The sequence below is a fragment of the Pelodiscus sinensis genome, chromosome 25 (genome assembly GCF_052426305.1).
Source record: "Pelodiscus sinensis isolate ZL-2025 chromosome 25, ASM5242630v1, whole genome shotgun sequence".
NCBI lineage: Eukaryota > Metazoa > Chordata > Testudines > Trionychidae > Pelodiscus > Pelodiscus sinensis.
Window position 1 is genome coordinate 13,840,305 of NC_143076.1, and position 19,753 is coordinate 13,860,057.

The 19,753-nt window shown below is 42.6% G+C and overlaps 1 protein-coding gene across 8 annotated transcripts in view; it reads right to left on the reverse strand.

Annotated features, from left to right (window-relative positions):
- The window catches only part of NCAM1 (neural cell adhesion molecule 1), a 287,961-nt gene that overhangs the window by 23,545 nt on the left and 244,663 nt on the right, over positions 1-19,753 (reverse strand). For all 8 annotated transcript variants that reach the window (XM_089773318.1, XM_089773319.1, XM_089773317.1 and 5 more), the window contains 2 exons: positions 6,581-6,705; positions 2,025-2,205 (listed from right to left, as the gene is read on the reverse strand). In XM_089773318.1, coding sequence (XP_089629444.1) covers positions 2,025-2,205; positions 6,581-6,705 — 306 coding nt within the window. The remainder of the gene's footprint in view (positions 1-2,024; positions 2,206-6,580; positions 6,706-19,753) is intronic.

Consider the following 19,753-nt stretch of genomic DNA (forward strand, 5'->3'; position numbering starts at 1 on the left):
AAAACAAGGCCCTCTCCTCCAAGAACTCACTTAGCCACTCATGTGGCTTGCTCGTATTTTGAATATCAGCTTTCAAAATGGCAAGGTTATTCAAAATCCTGCTCCTCCTCTCCTTAGCACAGGAGCAACTCAGGAGGAGTTCCACTGAAATCAACATGGTTACATCAGTGAGATCAGAACAGGGGTAGTTTAATTTACCTGTGGCTCTAGTAAGAAACCTGTGATAATGCTATCTCTGCACTTTGCCTGGCATTTCAAAGACCCAAAAGGCCTGCCTGTCTGTGCCTGCCATCCTTCACCACTTAGCTGTTGCCTGAATGTGCCATGTACATCCATACAGCTGCCAGGCTGCTTTGTCATTGCTGACATACCTGGTCAGAACATCCTAGTTTCCCCAGGTCTGTTCCAGCATCCCACTGGCCTGCCGTGGACTGCTAATAGACAGGAAGCTTGTAGGGAGCCAACCTCAAAAGGGCTCCAGGGAACTGAAACACTGTGCAGCACTTAAAAGCTTCCTCTTCAGTGACCACCAAGACCACAAAGGAACTAATTTACTGCTGACCTCAGACTACTGCTATTGGCTGCCTCCATCTGAAATGTTCTTATTTCATTCCCCACCTCCCTCCCCCCATCAGTCTCGGTTGTCCTTCAAATGCATGAGGGTAATAAGTATTAGAGCTGTTGAAAATGCAAAACTGAGGGTGAGTTGTTTAATGAGTTATCAAACATCCTTCCATCTGACACTACAGACCTGTTAAGCACTCATCCCACTCTTCCCCCCCTTTCCCCAACCCCTCCCTTTCAAGCCCCAAGCATCCAGTGTTAACAGGTCATACCCATTTGTATGCTTAATGCTGCCAGTGAGCTTTTCCCAGTGAAATTTTATCATGAACTCTTCTTAGCTGTGCCTCCAGAAAGGGGAGAGGGGAACAGACCAAGACTTAAGTCTCAGTTACATGACAATGTGGGCAGAATTTGCTAACTGTTTTGCGGGTGGTGGGGGGTGGCGGAAGTGAGACACGGATAAAGCTCTAAAGAAACAAATAAAATGAAATCACTCCCTTAATACAGATCTTAGGCAACAATCACAGCATGGATGCTCTTCACTCAGGCTACCCCATGAGGCTGTCTCTATTGCCCTGGCTTGCCAGCTTTCAGATTTGTACCTCTAGCGTTAACTTAAAATAATCGTTTGTCCGAGGGTCTTTCCACCACAGGAACTTCTGTGGCTGAATGACTATACAAGCCGAGAGGGGTTTGGAAAAGAGATGCTCCTAAACCTTTTAACTCTCCTGCAGATTGCCAAACTGCCATCAAATATCCATTCTTTAGGGACTGTTTGGCTATCACAGTGTTTGTGATTGCACCTTGCTTTGTGGGGAGAGAAATCCATGAAGGATGCAACAGTCTGTCTGCAACAGCAGCTTCCAAAAGGATTGCCGATATTATTCACTTTCTTTGGCCTAATGGGCTACCCACTGTAATTATGATAGCAACAGGTTTGCTTTAGAAAGTGCTTTAATTTGGTCTCCATTTCATCTAAAAGGCCATGCAACACAGAACAATTTTAATCACACCAGCCAGCTTTTTATGCTGCTGACAACGGTCTTGCATCAGCAAATGAGCAAAAAGCAAGCAGAAAGCAGCTTTGCAAGGGCAATCCATGTTGTGAAAAGCAGGATACCAGATAACTGAATTTTCCCTTTGTCTTGGCTTGAATCAGGGATCCTGTTACTGGTTTCAGAAATGCAATTTCTGCCCTGCACTTTTCTCATCTGCGTGTCCTAGTAGTTTATAGGGATACAATAGCAAATACTTCTTGTGACTAGTCAGACAAGGATTCTGCATGGAGCACTCCTATCAAGGGTTTGCTGTGCTATACATATGCTCGGGATGGGTAACCAATTATGAGAATGTCTTTAAGCAAGCAAGTTGTCTGGGTTTATTCAGGCACATTAAGGGAAGCAGCAGAGGTTGCATTAATTGAAAGCAGAAAACAAGAGTCAAACTTGTGGCTGTCATACCTGGGATTACGGTAGGCTGAGCTGAAGTCCGGAAAGCATAGTGTGCAGGCTTGGATTTCCCTTGCTGGTTCTCAGCTATCACGTAGACCTCATATTCTGCATTCCAGTCTAGGGACTTAAGCATGACGTGGTCGCTGCCAGAGGGGAGTCTGATCTCTGGTTTCCAGTCTGAGGAATGCTTCTGGGGGACGGTGAGAAGATAAGTGGAGACACAAAACACAGTGCATGGTCTTAATGGTCAGTTCTGAGATAGAGGGATGATCACCTAATAAATGTCACACATGACGCAAACTAAACAGGGAGGTTTCTAAATAGGCACTGGGTTCTCAGACCACTGAACAGGTGCCAAATGGGAAACCACCTTCCACAAGCAGGTGAATCTGTCCCTAAACTGGGGTGGCTTTGATTGAGAACTTGTGAAATCTAAGCAGTATCTTTCCAACTTATTTCCCAGTGCAGGGCTATCATGTCTAAAGAAAACCTTGCTGCTTGCTCCTCTCCCCTCTACCCGACCACACCTATTTTAGAAAGCGCAAGCTCCAGACCTTCCATCCATACTGCTAAAGTGTGAAACATGCTAAAGATTTTCAAATGGCTCTTTGCCGCTTAGTACATAGAATTCAAACCATTGTAATGACCAAGGTTTACTTCCAAGCCATGGTCAGGTCTAGCTTCCCAGTTTTGTCTAAGTCGGCTTTCTTTAATGTCTTGGAGACTTTCAAAACTGCCTAAAGAGACCTGACTCCAATGTAAATGGAAACTGGGTTTAGGCAGCTTTGCAAACCAGTTACCAAGACATTCTGAGCACTCATTCTTCCCTGAGCTTGCTAGTCTATGGTACCTCTATAGAGCATGAGAGCTGCCACTGTCTCACCTCTTAGGGCACATCTACACTACACGCTTATTTCAGAATAAGTTATTCTGGAAGATATATTTCGAAATAGAACTTTTACAGGGAAGTCTCAAAATTAGTCCAAGGCAGGCTCCCCTAATGTGGACGTGCTATCTCGATTTAGAGCCCCAGGAGGCACCGGGGAGGAATAACTTAGAATGGCCCTGGTGAGGGGCTATTTCGAAATAGCAGCAGGTGAGTGTCCATACTGCAGCTATTTCAAAATAGCTATTTCAGAAGAGGAGTTATTTCTCATGGAATGAGGTCAACAGAAGTCAGAATTAGCCGCCCGTTATTTCGATATTATTTCGAAATAACGGAATTGCTGTGTAGATGCGCGCATTGTTATTTTGGAATAATGCTAGTTATTCCGAAATAATGGTGCAGTGTAGATGAACTCTTATCCAGCAAAAATGCAATTTAAAACCCGCCAGTGAGTCCTGCTACTTGCTACAGTCACTGGGTAGCTCCTTTGCTTTTCATAGAATCATAGAATAATAGGACTGGAAGGGACCTCAAGAGGTCATCGAGTCCAGCCCCCCGCCCTCAAGGCAGGACCACGCTCCGTCTACACCATCCCTGACAGATGTCTATCTAGCTGTTATTGAGCCAGTAAGAACAGTGAAATGGTGGCGGTTGCCTTCAAAGACCAGCTGCTTGGCCTCCTCTCCCAGCTGAAAATGCGCCCCATGAAATGAGCAATCCATATAAAAAATGAGACTAATAAAAAGTTATAAAATCATGTGACCTCAGTGGCCAACCCAGGGTTCCATAGCATTCCACAGCACATGCCTTGGAGGAATCTCATTTAATGGGAAAGGGGTAGCCCTCACACGAGTGCTATGGTCAAAAGACACGGCAAAGGAATAAAGCAGTGTTCTCCTAGCTCATCCCCAGCTGCATGCATGAATTATTCTACCTAGAGGTACTTGCATATAAGTTGGCTCTTTATGGTAATATTGAATGTTACTCATTGGGGGAGGAAAGCCAGTTAGCACAGAACTGAGTATAGTGGGGGCAGTTATGGTAATCCACTCACAGATGAGCTGAGAAGACAGAAATGTGTAGCAGGTCAGCAAAAAGCCTTAAGAGACTGGAGAAAATACCTTTCTAAAGCGCCGAGGGCAGACAAGTCACGAGCCAGCAGTCAAGCTTGGGAACAAGTTTGTGTGAGCACTTGGCAACACGTATATTGGCCATAAAACCAAAGTGAGAAGGTTTCCATAGATTTTAAGTCCAGAAGAGACCATTGTGATCATCTAACCTGACTTCCTGCATAGCACAGTCCAGAGAACTTCAGGGAGTAATTTCTGCATTAAGCCTATAATGTTTGTTGGAGCTTTTTAAAAGACACCCTGAAGTGATGACTAATCCATCACACCCGTAGGATTTACAGCCCTGAACGTGGAGGCTGATAACGCGATGGATTTAATCAGGGCAACAAGTTGCAGCACACAAGCTTTCCACATAAAACATTCTTTCTTCCTCTGATGGGATGAGCAGCATGTTGGTTTATAGGCAGGTCACTCATTTTAATTCATTGCAGCACCAACAAATTACAGAGTTGTCTTAGATGCAGGACGGTGCATGCACAGATAAAAACAATACAGGATATCCCATTTTTATTAGTAGTATTACTTGCAAAATATTCTATGTGCTTTTTTGGTAAACCTTTCATGAAAGAGAACAACTCATTCAGGAGCAGTCATAGTGTTTGGTGCATCTGCTGAATGAATTGAAAAACCCATTTATGAAGCCTATCTACTGAGATCCAGGCTCTCTTATGTACTTAGGCGTTCCTTTCTCATATTGATCACTGTGGCATCTAAGCATCTTGACACCGGAGAAATCCTCCACTAAGTTGCAAACAAGCATCATTATTATTATTATTAGTAGTAGTAGTAGTAATAACAACAACCAATAACAACAGCCAGACCGGGTCAGACCTAAGGTCCATCTACTCCAGTGTCCTGTCTGCCGACAGTGGCCAATACCAGATGCCCCAGAGGGAGGGATCACAAGAGGTAATCCTCACGTGATCAATGAGGATTCCCGGAGCAGTGCAGCATGATGCTGCTTTAGAACACTGATCCGTGGTTTGGTGAAAAAACTGTGAGGTAGATCAGCAGGGAAAATGCAGTGGAGAAGACTGGCTGAGAGGAGAATGGGTGGGGCTTCCTCCTGGGGGTGGTTTTAGGATAATAAATGTAAACAAAATGAATCAGTAACCCGCTAACTGCAGAGAATGCCAAATCTATGCAACTGCCACCCCTCGGCAGTGGCCTCTGGAATATGGCTGGGGTGTTTTAACCATTCGTCTTCATTTTTATCTTCTGGATTCTACGAAACTGAAACACTCAGTAAGAATTTTGACAACTCCCTCCTGTCAGAAGAGTGATGGGAGTGCCATAGAGGGGATGCCAAAATGCCTATGCCTTTTCCAGTTTCAGTGACAGGCTCACTCTGCTTGCTTCACTCAGAGATTCACTTACCCCACAGCATGATATGAGTTTTATTGCAAATCTGTTTCCCAATGGCTGGTACAGAAATCATTCACAAGAGGGTTTACCAGGCTTAGTCTTGAAGATCTGCTTTGTAAATGCCCTGAAAACTTCCACATTTCACCTTGAAGGGTCTGGTGCAGTTTAACTGCTCCCAGGCACATGAATATGGCAGAAGATTGCACAGACAATAGAAACAGCATCAGGACTTTTTAGCAAAACTTCCCCCAGCCCAGGAGAGCCTCAGGATCTCAGGGCTACTCCATCACATCTTTATTCTTTAAGGCTGAGCTGACACACAGTCTCTTGATTGAATAATCTGCCCGCTGCAGAACAGAGAATGTCAAACATCACCTAGCAAAAGCCCAGGTTAAAGTTGCCTTCATTTGTTTAACTTGCAGCAATGTTACCTACTCCTAATAAAACAATCTTTCCACTGGGCATTTGCACAAAACAGGAATGTGCAGGTTTCACAATCTTAGGCAATTACAGTGATCTAATTTAGCTGAGGCCTAACGAGGACTATCTTCAGCTAGCATCCCCCATATGGCCAAGAATACAGTCGCCCTTATATTGTTTCCATTTAATGTTGAATACAGTTGATCCCGTCACCTCATCTCTTATTCTTTTTTAAAGTCACTAGTGCACAATAATTTGTTACCTATATGGGGATTTTCCACGCATATAAGGTCAGCTGGGAAATACAGCATGAAATCTGTAAATTGCTAAGAGAGGTTGGAAGTGAAATAATGCCCCATGTTACAAGCCAACTAAGACCTATTCAAAATGTTGCTGGCTGTTATGTTTCATAAGAACAAGAACCTAAAAAAAGTCTATGTGCTTATTATCACCTATAGCACTGCAGCCGGAGAGAAAGGGATGAAGTGAAGGAAATGAACTGTCAAGGTCAAAATCAAGGAGAAGGTGGAGAGCTAAGAATTTTTTCCTAAGCTCTGCATATTTTAGTGCCTGTCCACGCCGTCTGTTATTTTCTGATGCCTAGACTGCAAACTCCCTTGGGTAGGAACTGTGGTGCTTTGTTATTTGTCTGCATAGCAACTTAACACAGTGGGGCATTGGGCTTTGATAGATTTCCTAGGTGCTATCTAAATCAAATCAACAACAAAGACAGTTCAGCAGCCGTGGCTATTGGTCATACTTACAGCTTTGTATTTGATCAAATAATGTCTGATTGGAGAGCCTCCATCATCCTGCTTGATAAGGTTCACTTTAATGGAGTTCCCGTCTTCTCCAATCTGGCCTTCCAGTTTGGGTGCGCTGGGTTCCCCTGAAATAACGGTTTGACTTGTATTTAATTTCCAGCCATTTCATAAAAATTAATACATACATAAGCTAGAAAAAGTGCACCATCACCCTGAAATATTTCTGGGCAGGTTATCTGCTCCACACTGGCTCATGTCCACGTGGAAACGCATAGACAAACACATGGGAACATACCCGCGTGCTCCTGAGAGAGTCTAATAGTTGCTAGGATTAGAATTTTAGCCAGTATTTGTGCTTACAAAATGCAGGTGAAATTTTGCTCATATCTAATCGCAAAAGTTGGGCTTAAAGTATAGATCTTTGGTGCCTGCGGCTCAGAAGCAGTTTTAAGTGTTTTCTTTCCGTTTCCTCAGAAAGGGTACGTCTACACTAGCTCATTAGTTCAAGCTAGGTAGGGTAATGAAGGCGAGCAGAGTTGCAAATGAAGCCTGGGATTTAAATATCCCAGGCTTCATGTGCATGTTCCCGGGTGCCGCCATTTTTAAATCCCCCTTAGTCCAAACTCCACGAGGAGTAACGGTAGTTTGAATTAGGATCTTTAATTCGAACTACCTACTCCGTGCTGCGTGTAGTCACGGGCATGGAGTTCAGACAAAGGGGGATTAAAAATGGCAGCGCATAGGAACACGCAAATGAAGCCCGGGATATTTAAATCCCGGGCTTCATTTGCAACTCCTCTTGCCCTCATTACCCTACCTAGCTCGAACTAACGAGCTAGTGTAGACGTACCCAAATTGTCATGTTAAAGCAGCAGCAAAACGAAGTGGGTGTGAGTCTGTCAAACCAGCAGGGCCACCCTTCTGAAGCACATACAGAGTAAGTTCTCTGTTTACAGTGGCTAGTTCACGTCTGCACTGAGAGAAAAATTCCTCGTGTCGTAATTTCTTGCCTGAATGCTTTTTAAATTTGAAAAAAAATCTAGGATTGTCCGTCACCCAGCCCCTTCTACCATCCTGTACAGCAGTGAATAGCAGGCATAATGCTATTCATTAGAATAAGAGCATTTTACACTCAGTTTGCATGGTGGTGGATGGATACATAGGATGCACCACAATGGAGAATCAGCCCCCTTTTCAAAAAGAGAAAAGTGTCTTCTGATTTGCAGCTTAGGCCATTTCCACAAAGGACAAAGACGTGTTTAATCGCCTCCTGAAGACTTCCGTTTACCTAGAGCCATTTCCTGCCATTCACTCGTGGCAGTTCTTTTGATTCTCAAGGTGAAGTCAATTCCTGCCCATCCTCCTTGCAGGAGGAATTACGGTAGTTCGAATTAGGAGCTTTAATTCGAACTACCTAGTCTGCGCCGTGTGTAGCTGCGGGCAGGTAGTTGGAACTACAGGCATTTAAAAATGGCGCCCACCCGGGAACATGCAAATGAAGCCCGGGATATTTAAATCCCGGGCTTCATTTGCAAGTTTGAATGCCTACATTAGCCACCCTAGTTCGAACTAGGGTGGCAGTGTAGACATACCCGAAGTTATTAGGGGTGGGATACTAAGACATCACAGTGCCTCACTACTAAGATTGAAATATTTGTTGGTGAATAATTTTGGCTAATGCGATTAAAACATAAAATAGCAATGGCTTTATGTTATCACTGATGGAATTCTGTCAGTCTACAGCTTTTAAGCCAAACTAGTCTTCTTTCATCTATTCCAGAAAGAGCAAATTCACTGGTAGATACGTTGTCTTGGCAGATACCATGTGGGTTGTCTCCTTGTGAACTAAGCTCGGGCAAATGCAGAGCTATAACATCCCAGTGACCATTCCACTGAGAAACCTCTGCAATGAAAATACCCACGGTCTTCTTTTCACAGCTTCTCCACCGACTGTATTTTTGTGCATACCCGCCTCCCCCCACCACAAATGAGTGTTCCCTCAAAGCCTCCTTGTTTGTTATGGCACTTTTTTAGATACTTAATTCCCTTTGGCACATACAAGAAGAAATAAAAAGGATGTGCAATGCAAGGGCTAGTGGAAGCAGGAATGTTTTCACGAAGACAGGCTTAAAAAGACACAAAAATAAATCTAGCCTCAGCCACTGTAAAGAGACGCATTTGAAGTCCACACAGATTTTGCTTCCTTAAAGAATTACTAATGAAGGCAGATCAATCAGCCCTGAATGCCGGCACTGTGTACTAGTTACCAAGTACAGTCCTACACTGAAAAGTAGGTCTATGAAAATGGCCCCCTTCTTATTCCTCAGATCTCCTTGAAAACTTTTAGGATAAACCTGTTTCTAACTACTTTCTACTGCTTCTTAGCCTTGTGGATCCAGCAGTGCTAAGCAAGTGCAAGCTGGATTCTTATTCAGTCTTACACATCAAACAGAACTATTAGTCTTGCCCTCCATTACCCCTTGCAGCTCTACTGAACTGACTCACCGAATCCTTGTTCCTGGAGATGTAATGCATGTGAAGTAACAATCTGAGCATGACTCTTAGATCCCAGCTTCAGTTTGCAAGACTGGAACTCGGGGGTGGGGAGCAAAAACCATGTCCTGTAAACTAGCAATTTACTCTGGAGTCACTCCTCAAGCAGGTTTTCAGTGGGTGGTGGGCACCTTAGTGCTTTGCCTATCTATATCTGCAGAATAATGAATATAAAGAACTAGATGCATTCATGGAGGTTAGGTCCAGCCAGGATGGGTAGGAATGGTGTCCCTGGCTTCTGTTTGGCTGGAAATGGGTGACGGGGAGGGATCACTTGATGATTACCTGTTCTGTTCATTCCCTCTGGTGCACCTATCAGAAGACAGGATACGGGGCTAGATGGACCTTTGATCTGACCCAGTATAGCCATTCCTATTATGTGATCTCAAATCTGCAGATCATGTGACGTAGACACCTTGGACAAGGAGGAGAACAGGCCATTGGGTAGGGAACTTGCCTATATTTGGAGAGAACTGGGATCAGTTTCTCACTCTGCCAAACTTCCTGAGTGATCCCGGGCAAGTCAATTGGTCTCTCTTTGCCTCAGCCCTGTAAAATTGTTCTCGCCTTGAGGTCTTGTGAGCATTAATGTATAAATGTGAGTCGCTTGGATACTACGAAGGAGGGAGCCATGTAAGTATTTATGTAAGAACAGCCATGACATCACAAGTTGAAGTGGGGGAGGTCTAGGTTAAATATAAGGAAAAACTATTTAATTTGGAGGGTGGTGAAGCATTGGAATGGGTTACCTAGGCAAGCGGTGGAATCTCCATCTTTGGAGGATTTCAAGGTATAGATTGACAAAGCCCTGACTGGGATGATTTAGTTGGGGTAGGTCCTGCATCAGAGGCAAGGGATGGCCTCCTGAAATCTCTTCCAACCCTAAGCTTCTATGATTCTAAGATGCAAGTGTTTATTTCCATGAAGAACAGAAGAACGACCATCCTGGGTCAGCCCAAAGGTCCATCTAGCCCATTTAGTCTTCTGACAGGTGCACTAGAGTGAGTGAACAGAACAGGGAATCATCAAGTGATCCATCCCCCTGTTGCCCCTTCTGGCAAACAGAGGCAAGAGGCAGCTAGATAGGTGTAATACACCCAGGAATTCTGCTTTAGAACAGGACTGGAGTAGCAGACTTGTCTTTGGAACGTCTTTTTCCTGATGTGAATTATTTAAAGTAGGGCTGTCAATAAATCACAGTTAATTTATGCAATTAACTAAAAAATTAATCACAATTTAAATAATTAATCATGATTAATCACAGTTTTAATTGCAGCATTAAACAATAATAGACCAACTGAAATGTATTAACTATTTTGGATGCTTTTCTACATTATCAAATATATTCATTTCAATTACAATACAGAATACAAAAGTGTACCCTGCTCACTTTTTATTATTTTTATTACAAATATTTATACTGTAAGGATGACAAAATAATATTTTTCAGTTCACCTCATGCAAGTACTGTAGTACAATCCCTTACTTGTCAAAGTGTAACTTGTCAAATGTAGATTTTTTTTTTTACATAACTGCACTCAAAACCAAAACAATGTAAAACTTTAGAGCCTTCAAAGTCTACTCAGTTCTACTTCTTGTTCAGCCAATTGCTCAGACAAACAAGTTTGGTTACAACTGCAGGAGATAATGCTGCCCACTTCTTGTTTACAGTGTCACCTGAAAGTGAGAACAGAAGTTTACATAGCACTTTTGTAACTGGTGTTGCAAGGTATTGATGTGCCAGTTATGCTAAACATTTATATGCCCTTTCATGCTTCTGCCTCCATTCCAGAGGACATGCTTCCACGCTGAAGATGCTCATTAAAAATATAATGCAGAAATTAAATGTGTGACAAAACTCTTTGGAAGAGAATTGTATGTCTCCTGCTGTTTTACCTGCATTTTGCTATACATTTCATGCTCCAGCTGTCTCAGATGATGACCCAGCACATACTGTTTAAGAACACTTTAACTGCACATTTGGCAAAACACAAGGAAGGTACCAGTGTGAGATTTCTAAAAATAGTTACAGTGCTCGATCCAAGATTTAAGCCTCTGAAGTGCCTTCCAAAATCTGAGGGGAATGAGATGTGAAGCATGCTTTCAGATATCTTTGAAACAGCAACATTTCAATGCAGAAAACACAGACCCCAAACCATCAAAAAAGAAAATTAACATTGTGCAGGTGACATCTGATTGAGATGATGAAAAGGAACATGCTCTGGTTCACACTGCTTTGGATTGTTATTTGAGCAGAACCTGCCATCAGCATGGATGCATGTCTTCTGGAATGGTGGCTGAAGCATAAAGGGACATACAAGTCTTTAGCACATCTAACTATCTTGCCATGCCAACTACAAGAGTGTCACGGGAATGCCTGTTCTCATTTTCAGGTGACGTAAACAAGAAGTGGGCAGCAGCATTATCTCCTGCAAATGTAATCAAACTTGTTTGCCTGAGCGACTGGCTGAACAAGAAGTAGGCCTGAATGGACTTCTAGTTTTATACTGCTTTATTTTGGAATGTAGTTATTTTAGGTACATAATTCTATACTTTTAAGTTCAACTTTTATGATAAAGAGAGTGCATCATAGTACTTGTAATGGGAGAACTGAAAAACACTATTTTATTGTTTTTTACAGTGCAAATATTTATAATAAAAAATAAAGTGAGCACTGTCCACTTTGTATTCTGTATTGAAATCTATATATAAATGTAGGAAACATCCAACTATACTTAAATAAATCATATTCTATTATTATTAAACATTGCAATTAATTTCTAAGTGACATGATTACTCACAATTACTTTTTAAAAACTGCTTGACAGCCCTAGTTTAAATATTACTTCACTTAAGGCTACAGGATGTTCACTATTAGAAATCATCTCTCTTTTAAAGATATTGGGCCACAATATATTACACTGATAGCCCACACACTTCCCTTGTCATCTCAAGCCCACATCCAAATGTTGGCTTGCTATCTTTGCCACACCAGTCTCCAATTCTATACTGCCTCCCTGAATTTGCCTGACAGCCATGAGAGCACAATGATGGAAGATTAAATCAATAAAAACCTCCTTAGCACTCAGTACGCCATCTTTTTGGTGCAAATTGACTCACATCTGCTCTGCCATTTGATCCTAGTAATGTACCTTTGAATTTAACAGATCTGCAGTATTTCAGCCCATGACGGCTGTTCACAGAGCAATGCCATATTAACGTCTAAAAATGTGATGCTTCTTATAGTTAGTGTTTACTCTAGCTTTAGGAAACTGTTATATTCATGTTAAAACCCATTAGATCAATAGTCCTCCCTGGTGCATCTTCAGTTGGTTTAAACAGAATCTGGGCTATTGCCTACATGAAATTATTTTGAATATTTATGACCAAGATTAATTTACAAGATGAATAAAAGAAAAGAAAAATACTAGAAAGCAACATAAAAACAAAGGCCTATAACACTAAACAGCAAAGTCTCAAAAAGTGCCTGATGTAAACCCAATGAGGGGGAAAAAAAAGTCTTTCCCTTGACTTCAGTACGGTTGATATGGTACCTCCAGTCATTACTAATGTACACACCATATAATTCACACTCAGAAAAGCTGTTCCCTTCTCTTTTCTTAGCAAAGATTTAATAGTAGAAGGCAGCTGTAAGGCCTTGTATTATTCAGACTTCCATTACCTCTGCAAAATATACTACACTGCATTTGCTATTTGTACATTGCAAAGTGGTGTTAAAAATAATAGAAAATAAGTTATAACTGTCAACATAAATGAATAAAGTACCTTGTGAGAGGCATTAATCTAGATTCTTTATTATTCATAAACTCAAAGGTAATTCACATTGGATCTTCCATTAATTAATGACAATGAAGATGTGGATGTGCATGTAGTGCTAATCCCAGGTTTAGAATACCAGGGTATGTAAAGAGCCATGAAAACTATTATGGTTTCACCAACCATGTTTTAATAGCTGAAATTATTTATAGATTTCCCACATGCTCCTGTTTCTCAGAAAGATACGCTGACTTCATTATGGATAATTTTAGCAAAACCAATGCTATAATTATTTGTAAATTAAAGTTTACAATTCAGCTGCAGTTAACAGGCAGGACTCCCAGAAAATTCGTAGGATTAATTATACTCTATCATCTGATCTCTTGGAGCCCTAATTCAATTCTTGCAGATATTTTATCTAATCATTAGAAAAAGCATCTGTCATCTATAATTATACAAATGTAGAACCCTTTTTTTCATATCAGTATTTGAGCGTGTTCTAATGCCAACCACAAGGAATTGAGAACAGACGCTATGTACTACAGACAGTCGGTTCTCTCACACAGCTCTTCCAATGCATCTCAATCCTAACTTGCAGCATCCCTGCAATTCCAGATCTGAGCTTTGCACAACTCTGCACCTCCAACTCAATGTGCAACACTCCCTAAGTGTGCCAACCATGGGCCTCTCTTGAGTATAGAATGACAGGCACATCAAAATGTGGCAAAACCTTATTTTAAGATCTTCATAAAAAAACTGACCCCACATCTCTGAATCTAACAGAAGTGCTGCCATTGGGCACAGGGTCAAATTCAAATAATGACAAGGCTGAGGCATGAAAGACAATGCTTTTGACTGAGGAGTCTGATCCAACAACCAGAGAGGAAATTCTGATCTATACTTTACTTCTCAGACATTGTTCTGTTACACAACCCCAAAACACAGGAGGGTTAATAAGCCTATAAGCTTTATTAGAATAAAAAAATGCACTTTGGTGTTTAACTGTAGCCTACCACCACAAATTTTCAAGATGTCCATCAATGGGAAGAGCTCACCCTATATTCTCATGTTTATCCATTTGGATTTTGATTCAGATATTTTTCACCAGTCATTTAGTTAGATGATCATGCACGGAGCTGTCACTGGATCACTGGTCCACATTTTTTAAACTCTACTAGAGTGAGATGCTCAGGATTTTGCCTGCTGTACAGCACAAGTGCTGCCTTATGCCTCTTGCACTACTGCTAGTTATGCAACTATTAGAGAAAAGGACAGGATTTGATTAACTTATTACCAAAGTGGCCACCTAGATCAGTGTTTCTTAAACTGTGTTGTGTGGCACACCGGTGTGCCACGAGGCAGTTGGAGGTGTGTCGAGGATAACAACAGAGTTCAAAATGGCAATCCTTAAAGGCACAGGTGATTTTTCCCCCCTCAATAACTTTCCCCCAACCCTATTTTTCTTTTTGCTCAATAACTTTTCCCTAGCCACTTTTTTTTTTCCTGAACAAAAATTCCTTCGTGTTCCTCATAAAATAAAATATTGTTTGGTGTTCCTCCATCTTAAAAAGTTTAAGAAACACTGTCCTGGATTTTAATCAAAGTAGTTTATCATCATTTTTGCTGCCAATTTCCTGAGACTGTATGTTTGCAAATCTCATTTTGGCTTCAGTTTCTCCGGGAATTATTAGGGCTTGGAGAGTGAATGCCATTACAGAGTGCAAATTAAAGGAAAACAAATCAGTGCTCACAGACTGGACAGCAAATATACACTGAGTTACTTCTCCTGGGCATTCTGGAAACACTAACAGCTTAACTGATCAATTCTTTTTTCCTTCTTCCCCAGTCCTGAAGGGAAATATGACCAGGAAGGTTATTACTTGTCACAATGGAGTTGATTCAAGTTGAGGAAGCTAGTCCTGTAATAACGGCACCAAGATATTAATCAATAATTAACCAAGACTGAAGCAAATGTCCTGCACAACCAGTCTGTTATTTAAAGGGAATTTAAATGCTTTTCCAGACTAGCAACTGGATTTAACAACAATTAGGGGCACTGATCGCTACTTACTATGCTGGACACGGAGCCATTTAGGCATGACTGAAATATCAATCAGCTCTCTCCTCATACCGCATGTTTGGCAAACTTGATCAATGGACCAGTAGGAAGCTAACACTAGGGATAATACCAGAACCACGCTTCATGTTACTCCCTCCCGCCATAACCTCATCAATGGAGAGATAATCATCCATAAATGAACAGATCGGAAGGCCAGAAGGGACCATCTAGACTGACCTCCTGTAAAACACAGGTCAGGAGATTTTCACTCAGTGATTCCTGCATTGAGCCCGACAACTTGTGTTGGATTTAAAAACCGTTTCTTGGAAAGATTTGGTTTAAGACTTCAAGTGACGGAGCAGCCAACATATCCATTCGGAAGTTGTTCCAACAGCTAACTACCTTCCTATTAAAATGATTTCCCACTGAATTTGTCTAGCTTCTGCTTCCAGCCACTGGATTTTGTCATGGCTTTTTTCCCGCTAGGCTCAGGAGCCATCTTCCACCAGAAATGTTCTTCCCAGGTAAGTACTTACAGTCTATGACCCATGACTGTCAACATCATGTCTGAAACCAAAGGATCACAATGGCACAAACCCGTGTGAAAAATATTCATATTTCTATCCACATATTTATTTATTTATTTATTTATATATTTGTCTCAAAGAAGCAGGTGTAATCCATACAGAGGGGCTGTAAAATAAAAGGGTGTTAGTACAATGTTCCAACCAAAAAAGGAAGAAGTTTAGTGTAAAGACTTTAGTCCGGCAGAACCAGCAATCCTATCATGAGTCAGAGTGTCAGTAGCTGAAGAGAAAAGGTCATTGTAAGATTAGAAAGAACATGCTCAGGACATGCGTCTCATCAACGCAAAGAGGGTTGGCAAGCAAGGTGTGTTAGAGGGGTGGTTTATATACATGCCAGTCATGTGCCCATTTACATTGTGGCTCCCATAGATACTTCGGAAACTCTGCATTTGGGACTGCTTGTTGAAACCCCCCCTTATAATGACTCTATGAGCCAGTTTAAGAAAATTCCTCAAGGGACTGATTCTAATACAGTATCAAGCTTGTTAGACTTGCTCCGTATAATTAATTTACAAACACAATCTGCTCTGGGAGGAAATTCATTTCAATGCAGAGGGAATGACAAGCTGTTGGGGGGGGGGGGAGAGATTATATAGGGGCGATGGAGTGGTGCTGCAGGACAGGGATGAATTCTGTGCTGTCTCTGAAAGATAAACCATGAGACAAGACCTCTGTGTCCGCACAGATTCCATAGCTCCAGAGGACAAATGCGGGGACAGCAATCTTTTTTTCAGCCTAGAGACTGGAGTACCAGCAATGCAAATGTTAGGGTGGGTAATTTCTAAGATCCCTGTGCTTAATTCCCTACAACAGTGGTCTCCAACCTTTTTAAGCACGAGATCACTTTTTTGAATTTAAGTGCAATTCAGGCTCTACCTGAAACTCAAATACCTTTGCCTCTCCTCCTTCGTGCCTCTTCTCTGAGGACATGCCCCTGTTCACTCCATCCTTCCTCCATTCCCCAACCTTCCTTGCATCAGGCAAGTGGGTTGGGATGCAGGCTCTGGTCTTGGGTTAAGGGATTTGGAGTGTGAGGGGCTCTGAGCTGAGCCTGGGACAGGGAGTTGGGCTGCAGGAGGGGGTTCAGTGTAAGGCTCTGTAAGGAAGTTTGGGTCTCAGGGAGGAGAGGGGCTCAGGGCTAGGACAGGGACTTGGGGTGTAGGAAGGGATTTATGACTGGGGCAGGGGTTCAGGATGCAGGCTCCAGCTGGACACTGCTTACGACACGTGGTGCAATGGGGTAAGGCAGGCTCACCCCTGCCCTGGCCCTGCACCACGCTCAAAAGCAGCCAGTAAACTGCATCCCAAGTCCTGCTGTGCCGCCCTCCATTCTGTGGAGATAGAATACAGTGTGGGAGAGGGGGCACCCTGACATCAGCGCCCCCTCCTCTCCCTTCTCTGTTCTGCACAGCAAGTGGGGGTTGTGTGTGTGGGGGGGAATTCCAAGGAAAAGGGCAGGAGATGACCAGCAGTGTGGGGAGGGGCAGCTGAAGTGTCAGCATTTGATAACCTCTTGGACAAACCTGTCCAGATCACCTGTCAGAGGCTCCAAGATCTACCAGTCGATCCCAATGGACTGGTTGGTGACCACTGCCCTACAAGGAAGGGCGGATTTCACCTGGGTGCATGACACATCCAGGTCTAAATTCAGTCTCAGCTACTCTGCTGGCTTCAGGGAGAAAGGCAGGTTTATCCCAGGCCTGCATTTGCCCCCCGATGTCCACTCCATGCAGCGGAACTGGGAGCAAGCTAGGAAAAGCTTTAACTGTGAGGATGAACTACTAGTTGCAGAATGGATACAATGCCTGGTCTCCTCCTCAGGGCTTGTCCTATTTCCAGTGGATTGCTCTCTCCTCAGCTGAATGGGAGAAGAGCTTGGGTAGCGCTGGGGAAGCCCAGCAACTTCCAAGGCACCTAATACCCTGGGTTCCAAGAACTTTTGGAAGGAGAACCACCAATGCTTGCCTCTGCTAAGCATGGCCGAAAAAGCATTCATTTCTAAAGTGAAACCACTGCATTACTTAGTCCTAGCACCACCATAGCAGAACGGTCCACTGCTGTAGCAACACGCTGGTTTCGTACTTCCCCCACGGGCCTGCACCTGATGTTTGATAATGCATCCGGCCAATTCTACAGGAATACACGTGCACTTAGGGGACATTTTCAACTTTGATTCTGGTGATCGTTTGCAGCATCATGAAGCATAATGGTCCAGTCTGAGCTTTTATAGTCAGCCAGTGTGGTGCTATATCATTCCTAGTCGTGTCATTTTTGAATTCTTCTTGCTAAATTGTTAGTGTTGGTCACATCTGGCTGCAGCGAATCCTAAAGCTGCAAAAAATATTTCCTGGTATCAGTGTTAAAGAGGCAGGCCTTTTGTTTGAGCTCACATGGGACTCACATAGTCTGGGTTTGCAGAAAGGATCAGTGGCACTGTGAACAATCCCTAGCTTTTATATAGCACTTTTCATCAGTAGATTTCCACTGCTTTACAAAAGGAGGTAGTTATCCTTTCCCCCCTTTTGTTGGGATGAGGAATCTGAGGCATGGGGAAGGGACATGTCTTATCTGAGGTCACACTGCTGGCCACAGCAGGAACAGAACACAGATCTCCTGAGTCCCAGCTTAGTGTTCCACCTCGAATGGATCTGATTTTCAGAACATGCTGAGTAACAGCCCTCTGAAGAGCAAGGCCCTTTAGGACAACTCTGTTTGGGCACCGTAAAGCTGTGGCACCCGGTATCAACAATCAAAACACCCGGCCCTCCAGCACTAATGTGAGATTCAGCATCTTTTTTTTCCCCTTTGCATACACAATTGCAATCCGGGTCCCTATTTTATTATTTTTCAAAATTTCATCAAAGGAGCACCTCACTTCCTTATCCCTGAGCCACCATGTAAATGGGACTAAATTGTGACAACAGCTGCCACAATTTGAAACAGAGAGCAGACACAGCTACACAATCCAAGTCGTCAGCAGCAGAAAGTACACTGGGGCTGAGAGAAAGAGAATACCAAGGAAGGCTTCATAACACGCATGAGAGAAGCAAACAAAAAACCAGACGAGAACAAAAAGACATGCAAAACGAGACAGCCAAATCTTCATTCCTCATGAATGTCGCCCAATCAGCTTTCAGAGAGGGATGAGGGGCTTGGGGCGTTGAGGGAAGGGAGGGACCACTTCCATGCATGTGGTAAGGTTACTGGTGTTAGTTTGGTTTCCTAGTAAAACCCCAGCCCAAATGCTTTCCTGGCAATGTTCCAAAACGCTAAAATAATTTAGAGTTAATGAGTAAAGAGCCAATTGCTTTGTGAGTTTCCAAACAATGTGTTTGCTTTACCCAGGGAAGCAGAAAAGCGGGGTTTTCCTCCCCTCTCTTTACAGTGTACATGGAGTGTTAAGTGAGGTTGCAACAATCACAATATTCAATTAATTCTTTAGTTGCTGCCAAGAGCTTTAATTAGAAAATAATTTTATCTTCTTAACTGCAAGGACCAATTGTTTGCTTCCTGATTTCCTGGAAACCACCACTTGCTGTAAATGTTAAATGACTTCTGACCAGATTAACGCTCTTTCCTGGCTGTGACAGACACTGCACGTTGGCAGGTGATGACCAGCAAAATACAGCATCAATGGTATTACTTCTGATGTAAAAAAAAAAATAAAGCTTGGGCGCTGATTATGTACCGTGTGTGTATCAGTATACATATATAGGTTTATAAAAAGTTTCCACTCTTGGCACATTTATGCTTTGCTCATGATAAGAGTAAGTTATGTCTTATGTTTACATATGATTAGCTTTTGGGGGGAGGGTCATGGGCTTTTTATTTTGTGCCTTTTCATGGGCTAAAAAAATTAAGAACCCTCAGACTAAAATCATTATCAGAATTGTATTCACGAAGAAAAAAGTCAACAAAATGTTGCAACAGTCATATGAAATATGCTGCTTTACACTAGCTGAGGATCTGGCCCATATTTTCATACAAGTATTAAGTAAAATTCAGAGGCCCAAAGGCCGTCCCCCACTGAAAACAATGGGAATTTTGCCACTAACTTCCATAGGGCTAGGATTTGACCCAGAGTAGTCTTCCAAAGGTTACAGTGTCCCAGACAGCTGATTCTGTTGTGTTCACGCACTGAATGAATCAAAAGATTAAGCCATAGGTTTTCTGCATATAAAGCTATCTTTCCAGCTC